The sequence below is a fragment of the Nipponia nippon genome, unplaced genomic scaffold, assembly GCF_047370975.1.
Source record: "Nipponia nippon isolate SJK-2023a ecotype South Korea unplaced genomic scaffold, ASM4737097v1 scaffold_5, whole genome shotgun sequence".
NCBI lineage: Eukaryota > Metazoa > Chordata > Aves > Pelecaniformes > Threskiornithidae > Nipponia > Nipponia nippon.
This window is the reverse complement of record NW_028262369.1, coordinates 79,786,757-79,814,732: the sequence shown is the minus strand read 5'-3', so window position 1 is coordinate 79,814,732 and position 27,976 is coordinate 79,786,757. Positions and strand designations below refer to the sequence as shown.

At 37.5% G+C, this 27,976-nt stretch overlaps 1 protein-coding gene across 3 annotated transcripts; it reads right to left on the bottom strand.

Moving 5' to 3' along the window:
* Positions 1 to 55: 55 nt before the first annotated feature.
* Positions 56 to 27,250, bottom strand: GALNT3 (polypeptide N-acetylgalactosaminyltransferase 3). 3 transcript variants are annotated; one of them, XM_087733305.1, is made up of 11 exons: positions 27,127 to 27,250; positions 18,058 to 18,656; positions 16,504 to 16,676; positions 15,118 to 15,267; positions 14,626 to 14,860; positions 13,739 to 13,856; positions 13,154 to 13,354; positions 11,913 to 12,044; positions 10,873 to 10,974; positions 8,144 to 8,296; positions 56 to 7,659 (listed from the first exon to the last, which is right to left on the bottom strand). In XM_087733305.1, the coding sequence occupies exons 2-11, from the start codon at positions 18,567 to 18,569 to the stop codon at positions 7,537 to 7,539; spliced, it is 1,899 nt and encodes a 632-aa protein (XP_087589431.1). In that variant the 5' UTR covers positions 18,570 to 18,656; positions 27,127 to 27,250; the 3' UTR covers positions 56 to 7,536. The 3 variants fall into 3 exon arrangements, with proteins under 3 accessions (XP_087589431.1, XP_087589432.1, XP_087589433.1); XM_087733306.1 differs by lacking the exon at positions 10,873 to 10,974; XM_087733307.1 differs by lacking the exons at positions 56 to 7,659; positions 8,144 to 8,296 and adding an exon at positions 10,022 to 10,469.
* Between the last annotated feature and the right edge of the window lie 726 nt (positions 27,251 to 27,976).

Sequence of the window (27,976 nt, the reverse complement as noted above, 5' to 3'; positions counted from 1 at the left end):
GCAGATGCCTGATAGGCTCCAGTTAAGGAAAAAAAAATCATTTCAAAAATAAAAATGGGCATTTCCAGCAGAAATTTTATTAATTACATTTAAAAAAGCAATGTCATGAGAAAGTACATTCTAACAAGCCAAAAAAACCTCAGTGTGTCACATATGTATTAACCTATGGCTGTTGAGTCCCCCAAACCCTGTCTGGCTGTCTTACCTTCCATAGGCTCCTATTTTTGCCAAAAAAAAATGCACTTAAGCCTTTGAAATTATGCTATTGCGTCCAGTGGCACCAACATTCTGGCTGACTTCCTAAACAGAGCTAAGGAGAAAACAGATATTGAGAATCTGAAAATCAGGTTATCTTTGCATTTAAACTGACATAAGCCAGCATGAAAACCATTCTGATTGTAGCAGTGGCTTCCTTTTGCCCCAAAATAGGTGGATGATTAAGATTGCTCATGGTAAAGAGAAGAAGGCAGAGACAGTGATGTCCACTTAAAAGTTGGGAGGTTAAAGGAACTGTCAGGAGGGAGGCAAAAAAAAAGCTAGTGGGATAGTCACATTCAAAAGAGGAACTACTTGATTCTCATCCCTCTCTACATACTTTGGAGCAGTCTAACAGTAGCGACATACTACTAGCAGCAGTTTGTATCACTGCTTTTGAGTTGTGTTGAGTCAACTTATTACAGTCCAGAATTCAGCTGTTTAATGAAGGGAGACAGTTCTCCAGTCACTCTGTTACTTTGATCTGATAACTAGTTCTACCTGAAAGACTGAGAGGATCCTTTTGAAACCCACCAAATCAGAATGGATTTCACATTCCCAAGATGATGCCAAACCTGCCTCAATCAGGTAGGCCACATCATAGTGCCTCAGCCATCAATTGACATCTTCCACAATTAGTCAGTCTTATCTTAGGACAGAACTGAGAATAAAATTTCACATACAGCATCCGGGAACGTAATATTTTATGGCAGCATATTTGTTTTGAGGTCATTATCCCTAGGAAATTCTCCACTCTTAGCAAAAAGCTTTCCCTGTGCTTTGTGTACTCCAGCACAATGCAGCATGAGAAATACACCAGGGAGAAAGCACCAGATTTTTTTTAAAATAAACCATAACTAGCCATTTTAATGTGCATCATTTAAGTATAATATAATGAAGTACTATATAATAAGTATTATTAAATGAAGTGTTTGAAAAGTAGATCAAATACATATCTAAAAAGGGAAGCCAGGATATATAGTTTTAGTAATAAAGTGACAAAAGTTGATGTGTCACGTCAGCCATCTTCTAGTTAAGTTGCAGACAGAAAGAATACCAAATGAGAATAAAGGCATTTTCATATTAAAAACAAACAAACAAACAAACAAACACCAATACGAAGTTTTAATTCCAGTTGACACCCCTTCAAAGTTTGGTTTTGGTATTGCCCTGAGCTGTAACCCAGAGAGAAGAAAAATAATGATTTGACATGCAAATCATAGATTAAAATGAGAAAAGAGGAAACTAAATTAGGAACAGCAATAAAAACCCTACAAAATTAAAATATTAAGTGAACAAGGGTACTATTTGAAATGTCTGTCTTTGAGATTAATTTTTTGTAGGGTTGCTGGCTCTAGCAGTAAATACCACTTTAGCAACATAAACATTATTCATTAAAAAATTCTTATTCCTTACCCACAAGCTTTTTTATTCTTGAACTCCTCTATCCTATGTAACAGATGCAGTACCTGTCAGAAAATACAGCATTTCTATTTTTTATTTTGCACAGAGCTGAATTGTCATTTCCTAGCTTTTCAGTGTGTGAATATAATGTTGATCTGATTCTAAACAACTTTCAAATGCAATTTCCCATCCTAAAACCAATCAGCCAGAACCTCCATCATGTAAAACTATTTCATGAGGAAGACGGTTGGGCAGAAATATCACATTGACTTTTTAGGGGATTTTACTTTCGTTTGCTGAGCCTGGGAACACCAGTGTGTAATTTTAGTCTCTGTATGGAATGCTGTACAGTTTTAAATCATTGTATCCATTCCCCCAAAAAAACAAAGGGCACCCAGTCTAGACAGCTCTTTCCTCATCCATCTAGCTCCTTCTTATTCTGATTTTCTTTTATTCTTCTGGTTTCTAACCCCTTGATAATGCTTTACTTTTGAAAGATTTTTTCTTCCTTTAAAAAATGGTAATCTTGTATTAATTTCTCCCTCAGACTGTGGAGAAACTGAACAAGACATGCTAAAGTTATTATTGCTACCCCTTATAAAATATAAATTCAAGTTAACATTTACCTTATAAAGGACAGAATCAGATATTGTAGATTTAACTTTAAAAATATACTTTTCAAAAACTTCTAAGAGGGCAACCTAAAGTGAAGGTTAATGTTTATAATGCAGCAAAGTTTTTAAATAAAAATCCGTTATTTTTTTTAACATCATAATATTAATCTGCTACTTGAAATATTATTGTGCTATTGACACAAGTGCGGTTTTGGACAGTACATTTTAGCAATGAAATCCCTACTTGAAGAATTCAGGAGGTACGTTAAAATACAGAAAAGAAAAGATTACATTTCCCTTCCTTGGAACGTTTGATAGAAAGTACAACCCTGAAGGAGATCCGTGCACAAGAAGTTCAAAGGACTGGCTATAGTTCTGACAAGTCAGCCACTGAATCAAGCCCTCTACATCTCAATCTAATATTATAATACCGATCAGATGCATAAGACTATATAATACTCATTCCCAAAATGTGGGAGATTATTCTTTAAAAGGAAGTAGTGTCCACAAGTTCTTTCAGTTTCATGTATTTCTCAGTTAGAGTAATTCATCATATTTAAAGAAATGTATACAGCAAAACATAAAATACAGAGAAGTTAGTATTGCATTGCAGAATGTACCATAATTACTCAAGAGAATCATGCTGGTGGAATAAGTTATGCCAAGGAGAACATTTGCTTCTGTCCTCTAAAAAAAAAAAGAAAAGTGAAATAGTTTACTTTTCAGGAAAAATTGAAGACTGATGCCAGAAAAGCACAGAGAAGGTGCACAATAACTAATACTTGAACTGCTTGCAATTTTTCTTACTGCTGCTTTGTTATTACTTTTGAAAAAGGAATCTTTAAAAAATATAATTCATTTTCTAAAAAAAATATTTTCTAAATGTCCGGTCATATTTACAGATGTCCTATTGCTCTTCTAAAATTTTATGATATCTGTATACACACACACACACACATATATGCATACTTGGAAGTACAATACTGAATGTAGACACGGAAGTTAATTTCAGACCTTCGAACAGAATAGAACAAAAAGAGTCACTTAATGTCTTCCTCTGTTTATAGATCTGCTTCCCTCTTTTCTGGCAGGTAGTAGGGAGTCCAAGTAAGACTGAATTGCTCTTGTACTAAGTACTGCAAAAATACAGACTAAAATGTCACTCATAGTTTAAAGAAGACATAGTAAACGTATAAAAAAAAGAGTAGAGTGTTTGCAATAGTAGCAATGGTTGAAAAGCCTGTGTTCAAGTGCCTTATGAATTTTGGACTATTGACCTATATTAGGCCAGAAAAGAACCTCAAAAATGAAAGGAAAATATTAAAGACCATTTTAAATCACAGAGTAAATTTTCCCCTTCCACAGCTAGAACTGAACACAAAATATAATAAGGAGGTGACCTGCTATACCTTATCTTCGTAGAAAACAGAGTGACAAGTACATATATTGCTATACCTGCTATAACATGCTCTTAGATTACCAAATAGAAAAACAAAAAAGACAGAGTGGACCTCCTGTAGCACTGAACTCCTGCTCATGAAGAGATTCCGACCTCCAAGTGCAATAGAACCCTTGTTTCCTTGCAATTTAAATTCTATGCAAGTTTTGAATGTTATCTCTAAAAAGAAAAACTGGTAATAAGTAGATAAATTATGTTTCATATATGCCAATTCCAATCTGACAAGTTTGTAAGAGAAACAGGTTGCACAAAGAAATTACCCTTTAGTGGTATTAAAAATAATATCATGCATTTGCTGTATGACGCAAACTAGGAACTAAAGAACTCAAGTCCTTTCAAACAGTTATGCTAAATACCTTTTCTTCTAGAACAGGTTCCTTGAACACTTGGTTTCCATTTCATACCTGAGGGTCAACACAGCACAGCTGCTATGTAATCTCCCATCCTCTATGCATGTTTATTGAACAATTTCCTCGTTGACCTGCATCCTATTTTTCCTCAACTCTTCCAGTTTGTCAAAGGCATTTGTTACCCTTCCAATATTGGTTTGATCTGCAAAAGTAACAGGAATACTTTGTATTCCATTACTGAATTATGGAAATATTTATCAGAGGGCACAGGCAGATCTTGGTGCAATACCATTCGATACAGCCTTCCAGTTTCACAGTGGCATTAATAACCCTTCCCAGTACAGTCTTTTCAACACTTTATGTCCACACTATAGCAAGTTATTTTAAGTCACACAGGTTTAACCTCATAGGACATTATCACAGATGTCACCAAATGCCTTACAGAAGCCGAGACATGACTCAAAGGCATGATTTTCAAACCAGAACAGAAACTAGCTTAAGTTAATGCTTCTGACAAATTCTTGCTGGTCTTGCTTATTCACTTGTTGTCTTTTAGATAACTTAGAACTACTGAAAGGATTACTTCTTGCTTTTCTTCAGATGCTGAACTCATTAGTCAGGTACTGTCAAATTAACCAAAAATAGGCTCCCTCCCCGCATTAGAAATAAAAAAAACCCCACAACATCATCCATCCATCCACGAGACTCTATAGATAAATCAGCATTTATCTGTAATGATATTAATTATTTACCAGGACAAAAGGACAAATTTAATATAAGTGTATTTTGTCCTGGTCAACCTTTAATACCCACCCTTTCAAACTTACTCTCAGCTTTATATTTGATCATGCAGCCAAATATTTTTCTTTGTCTTCACTTTAAAAATTTGAAATTTTTTTCCTTCTGGCATCTGTGACTTTTTCCTTAATCTCCCTCCTCATATGAGTACAGTACTTAAAGGAAATACTAAGTGTTACTAGCTGCATCTAACTAGGCCTAATCTCAACTAGGCTCAACTTTCCACTGTTATGTGCACTTTTCTTGAGATTCAGATCATTAAAGAGTTCATTATTAAGCTGGTTGCTGTTACACCTCCTATTTTCTTCCATTTGAATAGCTGCTATAGATGTTCAACACAATTCTTTCAATAGCCTGCGAAGTCTAAGTACCTTTTTACCTTTGACATTTCCCATCCCTACTTAATAACAACACTGGCACTTCTAGTCCACAGTAAGTCTTTTCCTTGTCTTTATTCTGCTGCTTCCTTCCCTTCCTAGAAGTTTATTATTTTAATTTCATAGCCATTTTCCTGCCATATCATAATACATGCAAATTTAAGGTTATTTTCAAACCTCCATAATTTGCATAAACCAATTAAGTCTTCTCCAAATCAGAATATAAAATTTTATTATGAAATAGAGTTTACCGTATTAAAGTGCAATTTTATGTGACCTTAGATGCTTCAAGGGTGGGATGGTCATTAATCTCACATTCATACCCTGAAGCAGACATTTTCAAGTAAGCATACATCTCTGTTCCTAAAGAGGACATTTCTTGTGCAGAAGAGCTACCTTTGTTAAAGAAGGCCTGAAATAATCACAGTCAGAAAATGGGCATGATTGGTGATTGCAATGGAAGACTAACTGGAGGGTGTTTAACAACTGTGCATCCAGTAAAATAACCAAAGAAAAAGCCAACCGTATCTTGGGCTGCATCAAAAGAAGCGTGACCAGCAGGTCCAGGGATGTGATTCTGCCCCTCTGCTCCGCTCTCATGAAACCCTACCTGGAGTACTGCGTCTAGCTCTGGAGTCCTCAGCACAGGAAAGACATGGACCTGTTAGAGTGGGTCCAGAGGAGGGACACAAAAAGCATTGGAGGGATGGGACTCCTCCTGTAGGAGGACAGGCTGAGAGAGCTGGGGCTGTTCAGCCTGGAGAAGAGAAGGCTCTGGGGAGACCTTATTGCAGCCTTTCAATACTTAAAGGGGGCTTATAAGAAAGATGGGAACAGACTTTTTTGTAGGGCCTGTTGTGGTGGGACAAGGGGTAATGGTTTTAAACTAAAAGAGAGTAGATTTAGAGTAGATACAAGAAAGAAATTTTTTACAATGAGGGTGGTGAAACACCGGAACAGGTTGCCCAGAGGTGGTAGATGCCCTATCCCTGGAAACATTCAAGGTCAGGCTGGACGTGGCTCTGAGCAACCTGATCTAGTTGAAGATGTCCCTGGTCATTGCAGGAGGGGCTGGATGAGATGACCTTTAAAGGTCCCTTTCAACCCAGACTATTCTAGGATTCTGTGATATAAATTTTCAAATACTTAATAAAAGGAAGGCTATTTATGAAGTCATAGCTCTACATGACCTATTGAAGTACACTTGTGAATGCTTACAAGAATACAATATTTCATTAAAAGAGCTAGCAGAACAGTTAGGAAGGCCAAGGTCTCACTTGGACTGATAAAACTGGGGTCAGTCCTTTGTAAAAGGGGAAACAGCAACAAGAAAAAAAAAAAACACAACATGCAAGTGCTTGTACAAGAAATTATGTACAGATAACATTAGAAACCTGTTAGGTAAACATTGCATAAAATCACTAAAAGGTAGAAAAAAAAGTGGGATTAGTAGATAACGTGTAACTTAAAAGCAATATGAACAAAATGCTGAAAAAATATGTTAATGTTAAGCAGCTCAAAATTCTATTACAATCTAACTTTGTCATAAATTTTAAAGTTCATGAAATATAAAAAACCTATACAAAAAGTTTTGGCTAAATAAAAGGAGATTAATATCTGAATAAGTAGATTTTCCATTAAAATAATCATACATACATATTTCAGTGAGAAATTTTTTTTCTTCTACAAAAGAAGAATTGACTTGCTAAAAGCCGAGCACAGTGTGGGAGCCTATTTGGCTTTAACCTGAAGATCAAATATTTAATTTTTCAAGTGCGGGAACTTAAAAAATACTGAGAAAGATTCACTGAGTAAAGTAAATGATTAAAAAAAATAAATGAAGTCAACCAATTGAGCATAAAAATATACATATAAAGCATCTTGGGTTTTAGACAGTATACAATAATTTCTCAAAACTCTGAAGAGAAAACTACTCTTCTTCAAAAGTACTTACAATATGTGGAAAAACAATATACATATGGTCCCCAAGGTGAAAAAGGACTATAGGATCCATGAACATATAAACATATAAAGTCTTATCATAGAAATATTGTAAACATTTTTCTTAATTGTGACCTCAATCATCTTTGGTATAACAGACTCCTAGGAAATCTCTGATGACACATTTTATATCCAACTTAAATAAGAGGAAAAGAAACTGTTTAAACATTTTGCATTTAAAGTATGCATCACGTAAAAATGCAGTATACATATATGATCACAGTTTAGAATGGATCTTTTCTTTTAATAAAATGCTCCTGGCCTATAAATATAAAATTTTAATTGTTCTGGCCAAAGATCCACTTCTGGAAGGGGTCTGATGGATTACAGGATGCCAAGCTCGGATGTTCTCCATTTCCTGTAAGGCACATATGTAGTGCTGCATTGTACAGAGTTTGATCCTAAAGTGGGTAAAAAAGGAGGGAAAAAAAGAAAGTGAACAAACAAGGAGCATGCTATTTCCCCCTACTCTTCTTTTTTTGCCAAGTTCATTGTTGTTAAAAAGAGTAAGGCCATACAGGTAGTGCAGAGGGGGGCCTAGCTAATGAATATGAGTAGTTATGCAAGTGCCAACTTGTATTGGTAGGAAATTTTTAAAAAATATTTTATAAGATACAAAACATTTGGATGACTTCCAGGTGGATGCCCAGACATGCACACTAAAGGATATCAACTGTTTTTGTAAGTGACATTTAGTGAAATCATCAACTTTTTATCTGGTAACTGAAAGCTGATATTATCTATGTTTTCCTCCCAGAAATAAACTTACTCCTTTTTGGCTTCAGAGTTGTGTTTCATTGGGGTTTTCTCTTTTATTGGAAATCAAAAATTAACTTATGTAAAAGATCACTGATAAGATGCCGATTCACTGCACAGTCTAAATACCTTTTGATGCAGCCATTGCTCTTCTTCAACAGCAAAGGTTTTCTGGCCTTTGTAGTTACATTCATGAAGCTGCACAGGTCCTTTAGAAGCATGCAGACAAAGCTCCTTCTGAATGTTATGTCGAATTTCATGGTGTGCAGAATATTCAAAGTACTATTTAAATAATTTTTAAAAAAATCAGTAAATGAATACAAACAAGAGCATTAAACTAAATTAACTCTTCTTTTGTTATTCAACAATTTGAGACTACAGAATCATTTTTCGGATTTTTAGCATACACACTTTAAAAATGTTTACAAAACTAAAAGCATTTTTTAATACTAATGCAATGGAATATATTTAGAAGTACTTAAATGTTTAAGTTGCAAATGACACTTGGTACATACACATTATGATGCAAAATCTCATTACTTGCTCCCCCAGGAATCATAAATAATTCAAGGAGACAAACTGAAGAGTAGAGAGAGTTGCATGGATAACTTAAATTTTGGCATTTCGTAACTTTAAACATTTTTACTCAATTTTTGTTGCTGGATTTTGTTTTTTCTTAGAGCAACAGAAACCAGAAATTCATCACACGGAACAATACTCATTGCCATACGTCAGCTTTTGCTGCTTGGTCTAAACAATAAATGCTAATAATACGATGCTGTTATGTTCTCTTATGAGCTAGCCATTAGAAAAATAATACAAGCATGTATTTTGTGAGAGAATTTTACCATTATTTCCTGACAGCAGAGTACTCCTAAGGCTCAGGAATCCTAGGCTATAATTCAGGTCTTAACAGGGATTTAATTCTAACAGTTACAGACACAGCTGTCCTTTTATACCTCTCATCCTACCCTACCATCCTGGTCTCTTCCTTTTTCCCCTCATTAAACAGCAGAGTTCCTATCATTACATCTCATTACCACTGTTTCTTGGCTCCATATGTCAGCCATATCTTTCCTTTGACTATTAAGACCAGGCTCAGTTAGCTCCCTGTGGCTTTCAACTATCTGTCCAATTGGTCAGCTTCTGCCTCCTCACTGCCTTGGCATCAATGGGAATAACGCTGAGGGACAAACAAGCATCTCACTCTTAAGTCTCTGCGCCCAACATTACTCCTTGAAACAGGTACCGATAGGAGTGACCTGCTTAGTCACTTAGCTCTCAGACATAATAATTTACTCTAAATCTGTTAATCTGACTTAATCTGTTCTGATTTATCTTTTGAACTCCAAAATCTCTGCGAGCTCTGAAAATACGACTTGAAAGCTAGGTTTAAAACTTTATTAATTTTGGTTATTGAGATGCTATTGTTCCCAGCCCCAGAATATTCTAAAAAGAAAGAATGATAAACAATTGATGTACAACTCTGAAAACTAGGTTCTCTCTTCCACTGCCTTCTCCTATCTCAAATATATGGATGAAGAAGACAGGTAGCATGGAAAATTTCAGCCTACGCTGCTAAAGTCTGGTAAAGAACATAACACAACTGAAAACAGAGTACTGTAATGCGAAGAGTTAAGTAAGCAAATATGCCCTTCTCTCGAGCATTACCAGCACAACCTGTATTAAAATTCTCAGAAGGCTAGCATTTAAGGGATTCAAATTGTTATTTTATGGCCGGAGGAAAACCAAAAAACACAACACTTGAAAGCATAGTTTTAGTACAGTCCAAGATAATTTAGCGAGAGATGACAATAGAAGCATACAGCAGATCTCTTAAGACAATATCTTGGTACAGTCTTCCCACATTAATGACTGTGACAATGTGAAAAGGCCAATATAGTATTAACCCACAACAGAATAAAAAAAAAAAAAAAGAAGTTCAGTACTGTAAGGAGCTAACGTAACAGGGTAGTTAATCTAGACAGTATTCCATGGCTTTTAAGACTGAAGATTTTACTTAAAAAAAAAAATTAAAACTATATTCTAACAAAAACTTTTAAACCTTTGTTGACCTTTAGTTATTAAGGATCTACAGTTAATACACTTTATTCCCCAAATAACTCTTTAAGGCAACAGAGAATTGTTCATTTCTGGACAGGGAAGATGTTACTTTTATTACTATTACAGTAGTGCCTGAAGTATCTGACATCTATGGCAAGTCATACTGTAGAAGAAACAGAGCACCATTCCTGCCTCCAAGAGCTATGCATCAAAGAGAGCTCTTCTTGGACAAATTCAATCATATTATTCACTTGCATTAGCCAGTACAGGAGAGACCACTTTGACCTCACATTATGAGGCTGCAAGCATGATAGGGAAGGTGGCTCAGGCCTGGCCACTTGGTCTCCCATTGGCCGGATTCCCGCCAACATCTTCCTTGACAGTGCAAGTCCTGGTGGCAGAGAAAGAAGCAACAGGAGGAAGCATAAGGAAAGGGAGAATTAAGAAGACAACACTTACAAGAAAGTAGTAAGGGTAGAATGAAAAGGTTTTGCACAGAAAGGAGAGATCAAGTGAAGCAGTGCAATTGTGTTAAAAATCTGAATCTGTATGCTGAACATAAAATGTTAGAAGTGGGACACAACATGAAGAGCAGTATGAAATTTTCCTTGAACAATATATATAGGAATTAACTCTCAAAAAAAGAGAGAGAGAGAGAGAAATTCCATATTAAAAATGAAATTCCATATTAAAAATGAAATTCCATATTAAAAATCTCTAAAAGAAATGAAAAACTTTAATAAGGTAAAGTTACAGCTGAACAGATCATAAAAATCAGGTATCAAATATTTTACCTGATTTCCTCCAAGTCCATGACAAGAATACATAATCAATGGTTTGCCACCATGGTTATTTTCACCAACATCCAGACACATGCGGTTACCTATGTTTTTTAACTAAAGAAAGGGTGTTATCAAAAAAAAAAAAAAAAAAAAAAGAAAGCAGCTCAGTGGGGATGACAAAAAATTAAACTGTCTCACTTGCGTGCAAAACTCACCTTTGGCTTAACAACAATTACAGCTGTTAGTTCATTTTTACCTTCTGCTATGCTCAAATCTAAAAATCCCGGCCTCAGAGTTAATATTTTCTTACCAAAAGCCTAGTAACTACATTATGGTTGTCTACAACCACACACTGTGAATTATTAGGCTACTGGTACACAAGGTTACTGTTATTCAAATTACAATTTGAACAAATACACATCAAATATTCAAAATTGGAGGAAGGGGAAGTGCTAAACATTGCTAAACATTCACATTCACCTCAAGCTAAGAATTACCAGTTGTTTAGTATTTTGTTGGCTTTAGCAATACAATGTCTAAGAAGTTACTTGGCAATGCAATGGTCTTCAAAAAAATTTATGTATAACTATAAACACACATTTTCCTCATCACAAACCTAATTCTGAGAAGCAAACAGCTGTCCAGTTTTCCTCATTAACATGAACTAAAAATTCTCTCAGATTTCTTACTATATAAAGTTAAATTTACCTTGATAATTCAAGAAAACTCTGACTACTGGCTTAGCAATCTTGTGTTGTTTTTAACCGTTAGTGATGGGCAGAAAGTTGCTTATCTTAACAAGTTGCAAGATCCCGTTAAGCAAGGCTACTGTTAGTTATTAAGAAGCTTTGCTTAAATTTCATATCACCATTGACAAAGCTACAAAATATTCAAATAGCAAGGTATGCAGAAGAGATTCTTTGTCCAGAAGAGTAACAGAAAACCCTAGAGCAATTAATGATAGCTGAAATGTAAATGCTATGGCTAAGGTAGCACAAAAGATTAGCAAACTTCCTGGATTATGGAAGACTACAGAAAATAATTAAACTTACATATCCAGAAAACAAAGGATTCAGGTCTGGCACATATGCTTCTGGATAAACGTTACTGAGATACCAAGTAAAATTTTTACACTGCAGACGCTGCTTTAAATCAAGTCTTTTTGAGATGTCTCCAAATGTTTTCTGTTAGAGAAAGGGAAGTAAGGAAGGATGGAAGAGAAATATACTAATGTTACTAATATCAATTTTGTACATACAAATCTGTGATATTCTGTATTATACCATTAAACAAGTTCTAAGCTTCATTTGTTGCTTTTTTTTTTTTTTTTTTTTTTTAATACTGTACTACTATGGTTACTGCTGTTTGGTTTTCAGGATCATAACAGCACTGACATCCCTGCAGCATTTCAAAGCACATGCAAGAAAAATACATTGCAACATGGCAAGAATAGGTGTCCTTAGTCCCAAGAGGGTTTTAACACAGTGCCATGAAGTGGGAAAGTACAAACAAGACCATACTGATGACCGCTATAAAGCTAACTGATCTCACTAAAAAGAGTGAGCTGAAATAATGAATTAGATTAATTAAATAATTAGCATAATAATCAGTACAATGCAGAATCTCCCAGACAAAATTCAGTTGTCTAGCTGCTAAACATGCTTAGGAAATCTAATGCTATTAGTGATACAATATTCATAAAAATTTATCATATAAAGGGAGAAAAAACAGCTTCTTGAAGAAAACTCTAGATTCCATCTGGTGAAAGATGAAAGTCCCAGAAAACTTACAAAAATAAATAAACTAACAACCCAAATGCCTGAACTTAACTTTAGTTTTTAAGCAGATAGAGACAGGATAGATATCTATCATTGAATAAGCTTTATTTTGCAGCTGAAGGAAAACAGAACCTGCTTTTTAAGTAAAAATACTAAGCAACTTGAGACTAATGAGACATCATGTTTCTCACTCCAAGTTAGTTTGCATTTTCTGTGCTCAGCAGCTTTTCTCGCGCTCTTCTGGTAGTTCCGGTAGCTGTTCAATGCAAACAACCCAGGATTTTAGAGGATGTATAAAAAAAGCCCTACCAATCAAAAAACCCCACCGCACAAAACAACACTATCACCACCCATAAGTTTTTCATGTTTGTTGGGGCCACAGCATTAAGCAAATTGAACTCTGTCTTTTTGTTAAAATATCTAAAATCCTTACATACTTTGTCAATAAATAACTTTTGCTCACCAAAACTTTCAACGCAGCAAGTGTGATTTCTAATACCACCACCACCACCTACTTGTTTCACAATTTTTGCTGCCTCTGTGTTTCTTCGGTAAAATATTTCTTTATATTCATCCATCCAGACTTCTGCAAGGCGGACTTGATTACGTGTGATCACTTGCGTACCTTTTGGGAAAGTATGGGGGGACTTGCTGCGAAAGACGTGGCCAACAACAGAGCAAGGCATGATCTCCAACTGTCCACCACATTGCCATACCTAATAATAACATTTTTAGTGTAAGTGCACTTCAATTAGAATTAAGAGGGTGGAAAAAAAAATTCAGCAACGTTATTGTTCATCAGAAAAAAACCCAAACCACTTGCAAGAGTGCATGTATCAGGCATACCATAAGTGAATTTCCTAATCAGGTAAACCCTGGAAATGTACATTTCAGCTATCAACCCTGAACACATTTAAAAAAAAAAAAAAATCAGTTCAGTGATCATGTTTGTATTTTATTTCATAGGTCATTACTAATTAATTTTCCATATCCTAGTTGGCTGATTCAGCAGAGAAGTCAAGATCTAATGCTAATTTGTCCTTAAAAATCCTGTACACTGTCAGTACAGAGACCACTGCTAAATAAGTAGCTAAACTTACTCTGAAAGACATTTCTATATTTTCACCTCCCCATATTTCCATTTCTTCATCGTAGCTTCCAATGTGTTTGAAGTAGTCTTTTGATATTGAAAAGAGACCTCCAGCAAAAGTAGGTGTTCTGCAACAAGAGAAATTACTGAGGAAGACAGAATTCAAATAGGTAGTCTTTTTAAAATATAGATGCAGAGACATGGTATAACTGTTCTAGGAAGTTTTCATGCATTTGTCAGTGTTTCACTGCATTGATACATTTTCCTGGCATAGATAATACTTCAAGCAATTAAATCTGCCCACATCGAGTCTCATTTGACAGTTTTATTTTCGTTTATTAACAACTGGTTTAGATTAATGTCTGCTGGTATAAAAGAAAGCATCAAGAAAAATAACCTATTTTCCCTGTATGGAGGATATCAAGCAAAGTTATTACTCCTCCAGATGAGTAACCTGTCTGCAGTCAAAGCATGTACAATTATCATCAAATGCACCACTGTAACGGTCCAGTATTTTGGTGCTCTGAACCTTTGTTGTCATCCTTTCAAGGGTGATGAATGAGGAGCCAGAATCTGTGGTACTGTCTCTGAAAAGAACTGTTTATAATCCTTCTCTGCCTCCTACCCCTGATGAAAAAAATATATAGAAATTGCTTATTATGCTCCTAGTGTATGTAGAAAAAAGGTAATGCAGAGCAATTAACGTCTTAAGGAGGCTATATTTTTACAAAAGCTTTAGAATTTACAATGTGGTTCTTAAAGTATGACAAAAACTATCTAAGATGCTAAGACTTCTGATCATACTCATCTGAAGAACTGGTTCATTTACTAACTGCTGTTCATAACAAAAAAACACGACAACTGAAGGATTTAAAATATTATTCAAATTATGTTTACCTAATTGGATAGGTTTCATCTTTTCTTCTTTTATTTTCATGTTTAGGAAGAGACTCCCATCCAAATGACAAACTCCAATCAAAATTTCCTCTGTTGTGGCTATGCCCGTAAGGAGATGGTTTACTGAATTCAAAAGTATTGAGATCTATAGAAGCAATATCAGGACTTACAACAGCGACAGGGTTCTCAGCTATTCTTGCCAATAATGGCTCTAGCCAGCCATAAAAGCATTCACCTATGGAGAAAATGTGAACAAGCACTGAATTTTTACTTGGCTATAAAATAGTACACAGGGAATATTTTAACATGCCCACAGCAAGCCAATACGCACTGCTTTTAAAGAGCATTGCTAAATATACTTTCAATAATATAAAATAGCAATAGGAAGGATGATACATTAGTAAAGTTCATAATTCATAAAAAATCTGCAATGTTAAATCAAAGACAATAGCGTTATAAACCAGACTTGGCACAGTTAGAGGTTACACTTACAATGAGCATCCAGAAAGGTAAGGGTCTCTCCTGTTGCTACTGAAGCTCCCAACAACCGTGCAGTGATTAGACCTTTCCTTTCCTTTTGACGGACTACTTTAACTATTTGAAATTGTTTCACATATTCATCTAGTTTATCATGCAAGTATTCTACAAAGAGAAATCAGTTTCAGGATATTCAGTGTATATACATGCCACTGCCTAAAATTTTACATTATTTAACTAACAGGATAAACAATTCACACTAATCCCAGGAATGATCTCAACGTCAAAGCAGTAAACAATTCCTGACTCTTGAACCTTATTTTTAGGGACTGAGTTTTGTTGGGGGTCGGGGCATAGGAAGAGGTGACTGGCAGAGAACAGGGGATGGAACACTAAAAATATTCTAAAAGAGAAAGGACATGTGTTAGTACATCTCTTCTGCAGTATTAACAGTTTGAATATCAATTCAAAATCCATTTTCAAAGCAAACAGATCATGTACCTACTTACTCAAGTTATCTGCAGAACATGCAAATTTTTTCCTTAATGACGACATATTTTACACACAGTTTTCAAAGGCTACAATATTTACAACAGCAACAGAAGCTATACAAAAAGCTTTAAATGTGCAAAATTTGAGAAATAGCCCCACATCCCTCATTAAACATCCCACATCATCTTCTTTCCTCTGCCCATCCTCAGCATTAAACTGTACTACCGAACATACTTCACATCCAAGTCTGTCAGTATACTAAATACAGACTTGCAAAAAGTGTGAATACATTAATACAAGCATGTATGTATAGACATGTTCATCTAAAGTTAAGCATATAAAGTTTTTTGAACTTGCATTTGTGATCATACTCAGTATACATTCAATTATTTTTGGCAGTCAGCTTGCGTATTGAAGATTATTTTTCCATTAAATAATTTTACTTTCTAGGAAAGACAGTGCCCTTCATATTAATGAAATTAATTTGCATAAAGACAATGTCTATGATAAAATGCAAATTGCTACAATCATTAGCCGATTTACCCTTGGATACTTTGTTCTATAAACTGTAATTGGTTTGAAGTACAAATTACAGACCTACTTGTCGTGCAACCAGTTATGCAGTTTAAGCAGTACCAGAATTGGAATAATCAGAAATAGGGTTTAAAAACCTTTTAAGGTTTTTTAAGAGGACAAGAATTTCATATTTGACTACAGCCTCATGAAAAAAAGATGAAGAGAACTATTTTATAAAAAAAGACAAGAACAAACCCACTTAGAATACCATTATACATGTTAATAGTGGTAAAGAGATATCCCCTTTTAACCAATTTATCTGCAATCCTAACATGTCTTAAATTTAAAAAAAAAAAAAAGAAAAAATCAAGAGAAAATAGAAAGACTTCTTACCATCTACACTGGCATCATCCACCAAAATAATCTCCTTTAGCAATATGGCAGGAGATGTATACATCACGCTGTGAACCGTTCTGAGCAGAGTGGACCATGCTTCATTATGAAAAACTATTATAACACTTGTGGTTGGCAATGGCGGGCAACGCTTAAACTTTTGTTCAATACATCTACAGATCAGAAAGTGTCAAGTGTTACAAGATGGACAAAAAGATCTGACTCAAACTCTTAAGAGAGAAACTTCTCTTTCTAGTACAAAGCTTTGTAAGTATGGACATTAAGTATTTCAGCTTCTCCACTTTCTATCCCAGTTTTGGAACACAAAGGCAGGTGCTCCAACTGGATAAGTTGTACAAAATTTTCTTAAAAAATACGATGAATAAGAATTCCACTTGAACAACTGACTCAGTTCTGTTTCTGTCTCACAAACATTTAAGTACATTTCATATAGCATCCAGGTCTTCTTCAGAAAAAAATACATTATTCTATTGACAGCAGCAAATACTGAGTTGCAAAATCAGACTTTATGTCACCATTGCTGTTGAAACCCAAAAAAAACCAAAGAAGAATATTTATTAGAAGAATGCAGAGTTTGCAAGGAAAAATAGAACAGATTGAATTCAGAACTTCAAAATTCTGTAGAAATACCGTATAATCCTTAGGGCAGCATATCCCATTCAACGTAAGCAATTTTAAACCCACAGTTTTTCAAGACCGATGTATTCTGAACATAACTTTAAATCCAATTGCAAGTCAAGATGACAAGACAACACTTCTGTATTCATAAGCTGCACACTTACTATTTATTGCCTGTCAACTTTAGAGACTGGAAGACTCCCCAAGGTAATTATCACAGCCATTGCCTCACAAAGTACACAGGCAAAAACTCACCAGTTATGCTCTAGCAAAGGTTATTGTGAGCTGCACCATGTGTAATGTGATGTTCATACTACCCACAGCAGCTCAGTAAGGTTAGTCACTTCTGATACAGATAGCTGAGAACTTATAATCTGACACTGAGAGAGACTGCTTATAACCAAAACGCAAGTCCTACAGACTTCACTAACAAAATTTTTCAATACTACAAGATGGCCGAGATGTTCCATTGCCTTGTGCAACAGTTTACAATTCCTAATTTATTAAATTATGCTGGTGGTTTTATTAACACTGCATACTAAAAAAAAAAAAAAAGGGCGGGGAACAGTGTTTACATTGGGAAAAAGTTTAAACCACATTTTTAGCTTTATTCTAAGTAAAACTTAGCAGGCTTCCAGAAAGTCACTCAGAAAGTGTAGCTTAAAGGCAAAAGCAGAAAACCTTATTTAAATATAGTTACTTTGAATTCAAAACCATGAAAGAAGTGAGCATTTCTAAACATTCTTGGCTTTGGCACTGTGGATCATTGTGTACAGCCAATCATTATGTATAGCTAGGAGACTTCCCTAAACTATCACCTAAGGCTGAACTCAAATCACTTTGCAGTGATTTCTGACATTTGCAGACATTTCTGACAAGTTTTTCAACTATCAGGACATACACATTTCAACGTACTCAGGAGGTCGAGTGTCTGGTCCAAGATCTCGATGTAAAGAAATCCTATCACTTGCAAATGCATTAAAACAGTGTTTTTCTTCTCCACGCTGTTTTTCTTTCTGCTCTTCTGAATTTAAGTTGATGGTTTTAAATGCTTTACCAGAAGCTCCAGGAGCATTAGGATCTTGAAGGGGTCGATCTAGAAAGGGTTTTAGTTCCACTGCAGTATAGTGTCCTGGCAAACAGTGTCTCCCTCCAGGAATCTTAGTTTGCCTAACGGGTGCTTTTATCTGCATTTTTGGCTTTGCACCTTTGATGTTGTTCACAGCATTTAACACAAGACCCAATACATGACTTTTCTTTCCAACAACTGGCTCAATCCCTGCTTCATCTTTAAAATCTTGAACACCCACTTCTCTTTGTAATAAAAATAAAAATACCAGAAAGACAAACACGATAATGCTAAATTTCCAAAGTTTCCAGTGAAAAAATAAGTTCTTGAATAGTTTAGGTGTTTTTTTCAAAGCCATTCTAATTTTAAAAATTTATCAGAAGAGAAAAGTTTCTGTGAATTATGTTCTTCAAATAAGTCACAGCATTTCTTGAAATTATAACACCTGTAAATTAAAACAAAAAGTATAATTTTAGACATCTAGTGTATTCAACAATGTAAAACCATATGAAATTAATAGGCAGGAATTAATTCACAACTCCCAACTGTCAAACATTACGTGTCCATCACTTAAAGATACGTCAAACCTATCTATAAGATACCCAAGATGCACTTTCCTTGGTTTTTGGTTTGCCTTTTGTTTTAATACACTTCAAATAGAAAAACCAGACAGCATGCATACCACTAAGAATAAAACACTATTTCTACACAATGCCATTACTACACATTAATTTTCTTCCAAATCTTGAAAATTGAGTTGTTTAAATTAGAGGAAAATGTTGTTTTAAGTATTCCAGAAACAGGAAATTTTCGTTCAGCGATGAGAGAGAAGAAAAACGGATGGAACCAATACGGTAAGTTAAAGTTGCATGTAAGAAAGATCCACATAAAAAGTGAACTATAAAGGCAGAAAGGTCTTCTCAGTCAACTTATTTCAACAATTTGCAAATTTCCAATATTTAAAGAAAAATCCATTTCAAGATTAGACTTAAGTAATCAGACTTCCAAGTGGGAAGCTTTTAGATCAATTTAGTTATCTAGTATACATTTTCAATGCAGATTTAATACAGGTAATTTGGAGTAGGTTAATTTAGCCTGAGGATCAAGTAATCATTCTATATGTTTTTTCATTCACTTCTACTGCATTTTCTGGCATGTGCTGCTGCAACTCATCAAGAGAACATGTCAAAGAGCTCTCCTCTTTCAGGAACTCTGCCACTATTTTTTTCACAGACAAGCAATTACTCAGTGGCTTTCAAAGATGGGGAACTATGAAAAACATTTGAGGACTACCAGAATCGAAGTGATTTGAATTAAAGTCTCTCTGCAAAATTAGCAGTTTACAAGAAGGGGAAAAATAGCAACCAGCCTGAATTCAAAACACAGCTTTATTTCTGTGTAAGTTGCATATATGTGAACTGCAAAAAGAAATAAGCAGCACCTAGATAAAAGCCACAGTTAATTCCCACTTGCTAACTACTGACCACAGAATTGCAAAAAAACCTACTTTTCTATTTCACCCTTTGAAATACAAATAGATCCTGCATTTCTTAATTGGAATACCATATACTCAGGAAGAGTTATATGTTATAAAAAAACAGAAAAAAACCTCACCTGGTTTCCTTCAAGAATTTGCAGGACAAGTTAAGCATCCAGACTTGTTCACATTATAGTTTATTTCAAAGCCTATGTCAGCTTTTTTTAACAAACTTATACATTCAAACCACAGTAGTTTTGTCATAGAGTTATTGTTACAAGAATGCAGAGGGGAAGCTCATTACAGCATTGCCATACCGATACTAAAAGGTGCCAAAAACATGCTTCACAAGGCTCACAAAATTTCCAAGAAAACCCATTAAAAAAAAAAAAATCCAGTCCGTTTCTGTCTCACACATTATTTTCCCATTTTTCTTTAGTACTGAAAAACCTGTAGTACAATACCGATACCTATACATCGCAAAACTAAGAATAAAAACTTTCTTTCATGGTGAAAGGATTGCAACCAATTTACCAAACTGACAGATTAAAAACATGCCTTGTTTTCTCACAATGTCTGGTGGGTTGGTCTTGGCTGGCTGCCAGACAGCCACCCAGCCACTCTCGCACTCCCCCTCCTCAACATGTCAGCAGGGAGAAAATAAGATGGAAAAACACATGGCTCAAGATAAGGACAGTGTGATCACTTACCAATTACTGTCATGGGGAAAGCAGACTCAAAGATGATGAATTTAATTTATTGCCAATTAAAAACAGAGTAAGATGGTGAAAGACAAAGACGAAACTAAAACCACCTCCCCAGGCTCTACTTCACTCCTTCAACTCTTCTATCTCCTTTCTCCCAAGTGTTGTAGACGGGTTGTGGTCAGCTCATAACACAACTCTGCTGCTCTTTCCTCTTCACACCTTTTCCCTCCTCCAACATGAATCCTCTCCGCAGGGTACAGTACTTCAGCAAAAACTGCTCCAGCCTGGTCACCCACAGGTCGCAGTCCTGCCAGGATCTTGCTCCTGCATGGGCTCTCCATAGGCTACAGCTTCCTTCAGGGCATATCCACCTGCTCCAGCATGGGGTCCTCCATGGGCTGCAGTGTGGATATCTGATCTGGCATGGTCCTCCATGGGCTGCACAGAAATACCTTCTTCACTGTGGTCTTCTCCACGGGCTGCATGGGAATCTCTGCTCCGGTGACTGGAACACCTCCTCCCCTCCTTGTTCACTAACCTTGGTGTCTGCAGGGTTGTTTCTCTCACATTTTTCTCACTCCTCTCTCTCACAGCTGCTGTGCTGCATTTCTTACCCTTTCTTAAATATGTTATCACAGAAGCACCACCTGCTACACTGTGTGGCTCAGCTTTGGCCAGCAGTGGGTCTGTTTTGGAGCTGGCAGGAAACGGCTGTGTCCAGCACGGGGGTGTTGCGAGAAACAAAACAAAGGATATTACTCAGCCTCTGTAGATAGTTAATAAGACATGGCCCCGGGAAAAGGAAAAGGATGGCACCATAGAACAGCCAGACTCCAAGATAAGCATAAAGGGGACAAAACCGCTGATAAGACCAAGGAGAATCACTTGAACTACGAGTGAACTATCCTAATTAACAGAGTAAAAAAACGGCCCTCGGGTAAGGAAAGTCCCCTACCAACAAAGCCCCTTCCTCACGGAATATACACAGTAAAAAGGGAGGACGCTGTAACTTTAAGTGGAGACGAGGCATCGCAAGAACCAACGGGAATGAGGGTGACTAAGTGTAACTGTAAAAGTACTGATAACTGTTGCTCCGAATGTAGAAACGTTGACCATGTGTTAGGCAAGGTGTGCTAACTTTGTGGAGTTACCACCGAGCACCCGTCTCCGCGCAGACATGAAATAAACAAACATCTCGACTCTCTGTGTTAGTCGGCTCTTTGCACACCGGGTGAAGAACCCCGATTTTGGGGTCAACAGGGGCAGCCCCTGGTCTCTTCTGACAGAGGCCACCCCCGAAGTTATACCCGCCTCCCAACCTTGCCATGCAAATGCGATACACAATCTAAGACACTAAGCATATGCACAGATCAGCACCCAGCAAAGAGACTGTAACTTGTAAAACTACCATTGCTAAATCTGCAAGGGCTCTGCCTGAGCCTACAGCCTCTGCAACCTCTTAACCAGAAATGTTTTTGTAACACCATAAAAAAGAAAATCGCGTTACTATTTCTCACTGCACCATGCACAAACACATATGATGTTAGTAAATCTTAAAGCTTACGAATCAATAAGCGATATAAATATATCTTCCTCAAATAGAAAAAAGAAAACACATCTTTTTTATATTTGAGGTACTTAATATTATGAGAAAGGTCTGGCAACTTCTTTATCTCACAAGCAGTCATGAAGCATAGTCAATCAGGCAAACACCTGGGGCATTAGCACTGGTTGGCTGGTTGATTTGTTTCCAAACATTGTTGCCTTCAAGTTTCTTTTATATCACTAAACAAGCAACAAAGTTCTCCAGCTTCCATCAGGCCTCGTCCTCTTGGTAAAGAGACTTAAATTTGTCCATGATAAGAGAAAGGTTAAGCATTAATGAACACGATGGTATAAAATATGCCATGAAAAGAGAGGTTAAAGTTAATTCTATATAGCAGCATTGACTGTTTTACACTGAAATTATGCTTAAATTTGAGAACACAGACTACATTGTCCAAAGAACTTTTGTCATGAAAGCTGTATCTTTCCTTAGGGTTTTTACCAGGATAATTTTGTAGTCAGAAATAAAATCTTTATTCCTCACAAATACCTCACACATTTTTATTGCATAGCAATGTCAGTAAGCACAGACCAAGCTACTGTTCCATCCTCCAGGATATGCTGAAGAAATAGTGGCATGATTAAACTCCCTGAGGTGACTGTTCCATTCATTAGTGTTATTTCCACTAATAGTAGTCTGGATTCTTACAGCACTTTGAATTAATTAGCCCTAAATATCAGAAGTTGGATTTTAGGGATTTTTTTTAAGAAGAAAATAACCAGAAAACTAGTATGTACTACAAAAGCCTTCTAAAAAGTGCCAAAAGGCAGCTGCCACACTACTTCAAACCACATCACATGGGGAGTGTGCAAATGCAATACACAGTCTATGTTACATTATGCCACCCACTAACTCTGATGTCAGACTGTCTGCAAAAACTCTGGCTTACAAGAAAGCCTCACTACAGTAGCCAACATGTAGACAACTCTGACTTTTTGTTAGCTTGGTCTGAACAAGACTGTAGACAATAATTTTTTAAAAAATATTAAAATGTCAAGATAACCCAAACCAGCAGAAATTCTTTCAGACCATGCCAGTGGGGGAAATTTCTTGGAATTAGTATCAACAATATACTTGATCTCAGTTTTTTCAATAAAACTCTTTTAAAATCAACTTTTGTTTTATCTGAATGATAAAGAGGGTTCTAATATTTCTTGAGAATGTTGCTTATGGAACATTAAGAAATACTAAACATTAAATAAAAAATACTTAAGAAAAAAATTAAAGAAAAATAGGAAAAAGTAACCTTAAGAATGATTCTAATCACAGCTATTTAACTACACAACTTTGCTTCACCCTTAATCTCCTTTCTTCTGTAACTCCAGAATACAGTCTCATTAAAAATCTTGCCTGTTTTTTCTTATTATCTAAGTATACAATCCCTTCATCAAGACCTTAATGTTCCCTTAATCAGAAAGTGGGTGTGTGAATAGAAACAGTGAACAAATTCTTTACAAAAAAAAAGACCTCAGGCTCATGATCAATTGTTCTTACCAAATTAGCAAAAGTCTGCCAAAGATACATGATTACATACGTTGGGATACTTTACCTGTAAGAAGTGGTACTTTCACCACTGCTATTTCTGAATCTAAAATTCTAGGCAGGCTTTTTGTTTTCTTTGCATGAATACCAATATAGATGTTACTAAAACATTAGCTACTGAAATAATCATTTTGGTAAGTGATATTCTAGTCTTCTACCACCATGGAAATTGAGGTTTTTTTCTACCAGGTTGGGGGGACAAATCACTGAACAAAACTATTTCCACTTCCTAGAAGTACATCCCAGAAGAACATCTACTTGCATTGCCACTTCTTCTGACAGACTAAGAAAAGTGAACATTTCATACAGGTTTAGCTGAATATGGAATACAAAGGCTCTCCACACAATCAAGAAGATTCAAAAGCACTTCAGAACTTGGGGAAAATGAAAACAGTTGCTTAAGTATACCAAACTGTGCTGCTGTCTACAAGAATATTAGCACTTGGCTTAAATAAAGGAACAAATTATAAAACGAAATGTACAGAAGTTAAAGATTAAGGCTTCACTTGAAAAGGAGAAACAGAATCAGCTAGCCAGTTTCTATCTCTACACTTGCAACAAAAGATACTTGCCTATCTGTTCCACTAAGAATTCCTACTGAATACACTCCTAGATAGGGCACACATACCTAAAAGAAAGAGATTCACAAACCCCAGATACTGTTCCTCTAGGTACATTCTTTGAAGCTCAGCCAGTGGAAATGTGGTTCTACTCCTGGAAAAAAGTAAGTTGTAAGAGGAATACTGAATGTATTCAGTTCCTGGGTCTTAGTTTTAGAAACATTAAGGGCGTAGATTATTCTAGCAAAGACTGGACTTAATCTGCCCCAGTGATGATTACAGAAAAATCAGATAATGTAACTGGGTGATAACACAATAGGCTGAAGAAATTCAGAGCAGCAGCAGCCCAGAACACCTGGCTGAAATACAACTTTGTAAACTATCTTCTTCAGCAGTTTCTGAGATTAAAAAAATAAATACAACCACAACAAAACTCCTTCTCTGTATTCTAATGGAAGTGCTTCCAAAAACTCTTTCAAAATTAGCACTACTACTATTTTTCTACAGCAAAGCACTGTACATGATAGGCAGAGATATAGTTCCCTGTGACAACAGATACTATATTAAAAGTACACAGTAACCATATATTACAAAAAAATATTTATGGCTTATTTTTACAGTCCTGGGACTATAAACATGCACTGAAATCAACTTAAATTTAAATTGCACTCCACTCTGCAGCTTCCTTTTTTTCTTGGCCAGATTGGTTTGGGCCTCTGTTAAAATCATTTTAGACTGTCCCTAAAAATGCCGTAATGACAAGTGACCACCATAGCAGCTGTAAAGTGCTGTTTTAACTTAGAAGGATTAGTGCCTGATTTTCACTTAAGTACCAGAAAATAATCTCTGGATCATAACCAAGGGGGTTTTTTGTTTGTTTTTCGGATTGTAGTGATGTTTCTAAGATAACAAAAGCATCTGAGTATTAAGTGCAGGGCTTGAAATCACTGTTTTACACCCTAATTAGCCTTGAACTTTTAAGTTGTTTAAATGATGAGTGTAAAGCAAAGCAAGTCTCCTCATGGATTTTTTGAGATTTACTGAGGCTTATTGGGTCAGTGACTGCTAAATTTATCTTTGTCAGAATCTCCCAAAGGTGTCTTCACTTTCCTCCTCTCCCCACTTTTTTTTTTCCAGCTACATTTCACTGCTGAATAATCTCACCTAACAACAAACGGTCATTTGACTATAGAATTTAATTGCTAAGTCACTGTCAGTAGTTTTGTGACATGATTGTTCATAAGCAGAACTATTTCCTATAGCACATGATATCTGCAAATCTTAGGAAAAATCAGACAATAGTAAGACAGACAGCAAGTGAATAAAGTCATGCTTTACATGAGTGGACAAAATCTAGCACTTCATGGTCTAGAAACTTGAGGCACTTTCAAATCTTCTAGAAGATAAGCACAGAAATGAGCAGATTAGGAGAAACTCATCAGTGCTGGCAGGCACCTGATCAGCAGTTCATATTATGAACACGATTCTCTATGTTGATTCCAAAGAAAGGGGAAGCCCTGCAGTAGATATCAGCTCTCAGAACAAACAGACCAGGCAGCAAATTCATGCAAAGCAAAAAGGAATGTCTCAAAGCAATGCTGTTTGTCACCTAGAACCACAGACTTTGGGGAAATGTCACGCAGAGGGTAACTATACCTTGTTCCTACTTTGACAGAAGGCAAGATATCCAAGCTGCCACTGGTATTGCCCCACCCAAAAAAAGGAGCAAAGTTAAATGGCAATAGCAGTTACGAGGAGGAGGAAAACTGGTTTTCTGCTCCTTCCCACAGTGCAACAAAAATAGTAATTTGGGCTCTCTGTAACTAACTTAATTTTTACTTTGCTATGTTATTGAGAAGCCTTGAGATGATAGTAGAAGATGCCAAACTGACCAGGCCACTGAGCAAACCAAGTTAAAAAAAGAAACCAAAAGCCGTAAGTTGGTTGTTCTGTCTCAGTCTTGAACTCGGTCGCTTGGCTCAGTAGCATGGCACTCGTTTTAGTCAAGACTGACTAGATCAATATAATTTATAATGTTTTAAACAAAAGATGTTGTTCGTAACAGAAAACTAACATGCAAAACACTGCTGAATACTTACATAAATTTCATATTTCCAGTAAGATATTTTTTATTTAACTAATAGAAACATTTATTAATAAATACTTCTTATACAAGCATATTTTACACAAAGTTAGAAAAAAAAATCCATGAAACTAAGGTTATCTATGTTACAATTCATTTTTCCTATCAGTTCTCCAGAGTCAAGAAAATATATGTAAGTACCATCGCCTGCCGTGTGGACGTAAGACTAACTGTCGGAGAAAAGAGACAATCTAGTAACTTAAAAGCACTTCACATAGGATGAAATATACCAGAGGAAGCTGGCAACTTCCACAAAGAAACTATCGCCCTGCTGTTATCAAATCAATGCGGTACTGTGGACAAACACTTGGGCGGGATCAGTACGTGCCAAGAGAGACACCTCCCTCAGTCAATACTTCGGTTTGGACAGTGCATCCGGCTGGTGGCCAGCACTTCCCGGAGACCTGTTTGCCCAGCTGCCAGGCAGCAGCGCCCTTCTCCGCAGCCGGAGCTCCTCGCCCCGTTTCACGTTTGCCCAGAGGGGGACACGCAGGGCCGGGCTGTCCCCGGCCCCCTGGAAGGCCCCTGGGGCTGGCTGCGCTGGTGGGATTTGAGGGGATCGCATGTGGGGCGTGTGCGTGTGAGAACGTGCGTGGCTGGGGGGAGTGCGTGCGAGGGAGTGCCTGAGGGGGAGCCTCCGGGCAGGCCCCAGCCCCACGTCTGCCCCAGGACCTCTTCTTCATGTCAGGGCTCCCTCCCGCCTGTCGTACCCCGCGCCGCGCCGGGCGCACCCGGACAGCTGCCGGCCAACGGAGGAGAAGCGGCACCGGGCGCTGCCCCGCCGCCGGCCGCAGCCCCTCTCCGAGGAGGAGCGGAGCAGCGCGGCGGCGGGGGTCTTGAGGCCAGCGGGCTCCCCCCTCCCCGCGGCTCCCCCACTCACCTCGTCCGGCGGGAGGAAGACGACGCGCGAGCGGCCGCAGGCAGCGGGAGAGCCCGGCGCCCTCCGCCGCCTCCGCCCCGGCCGGGAGGCCGCCCGCCCACGGCGCGAGGAGGCTGAAGCCGGGCCGGCTGCTACGGTTTCCGCTCAGCGGCCGCCAGGTGCGCGCGGGGGGGGGCGGGCGGCCCTGCGCCTGCGCACGGCCCCGCCCTCACCTGGCGCCCAGGTGCGCGAGGCAGCTGCCGCCGGCGGGCTGCGGGGGCCGCACGCGGCGGCGGCGGCGGGCGGGGGCGGGGGGATGCGCGCGCGCCGGCCGGGGCCCTGCGCTGGCCCGGGGGAAGGGGGAGCCGAGAGACCCGCGGCGGCGGCGGCGGGAAGGCGGACAGGGGCCTGGAGGAGAGCGGGAGCTGCGGCTGAGAGAAGCCAAGAGCACGGCCGCTTTTGGAGCGGGCGGCTTTGCTCATCCCTCTTCGCCTCCTGTACCCGAAGGAAAATGTGATTTTTAGACAATTACATAATGCACACCGCAGCGGGGCACGGCCCTCGATGCATGCTTTAACGTCCAAATTACAGACTGCATTTTAAGCATCACCGCAGGCGGCTGTGATTTTTTTCTTCAATCACCTAAGCGTTATGTCGTGTCAGATGTGGTTGACCAAGCACTCCCAGCTCATGTTGCTGGGAAACAGAACACAAAATCCCTTAGAGGTGAGATCAGAGGTTGAGGGAAAGGATATCACACTGAGTTCCCTTCCTTTACAACGCAAAGTTGCCTGGAGGAACAGATATAAAATCACTTTTTTTATAGAAGCAGGGTTTAATTTGGCAAAAAACCAAAAGTAATAATCCCACA

Excerpts from the sequence above, each read along its gene's own strand:
- GALNT3 (XM_087733305.1), bottom strand. The coding sequence starts at position 18,569 with ATGGCTTTGAAAAAAACACCTAAACTATTCAAGAACTTATTTTTTCAC. Across the intron at positions 15,268-16,503 it reads GGATGATGCCAGTGTAGATG|AATACTTGCATGATAAACTA; the intron begins GTAAGAAGTCTT and ends TTCTCTTTGTAG. Across the intron at positions 10,975-11,912 it reads ATCCTTTGTTTTCTGGATAT|TTAAAAAACATAGGTAACCG; the intron begins GTAAGTTTAATT and ends CCCTTTCTTTAG.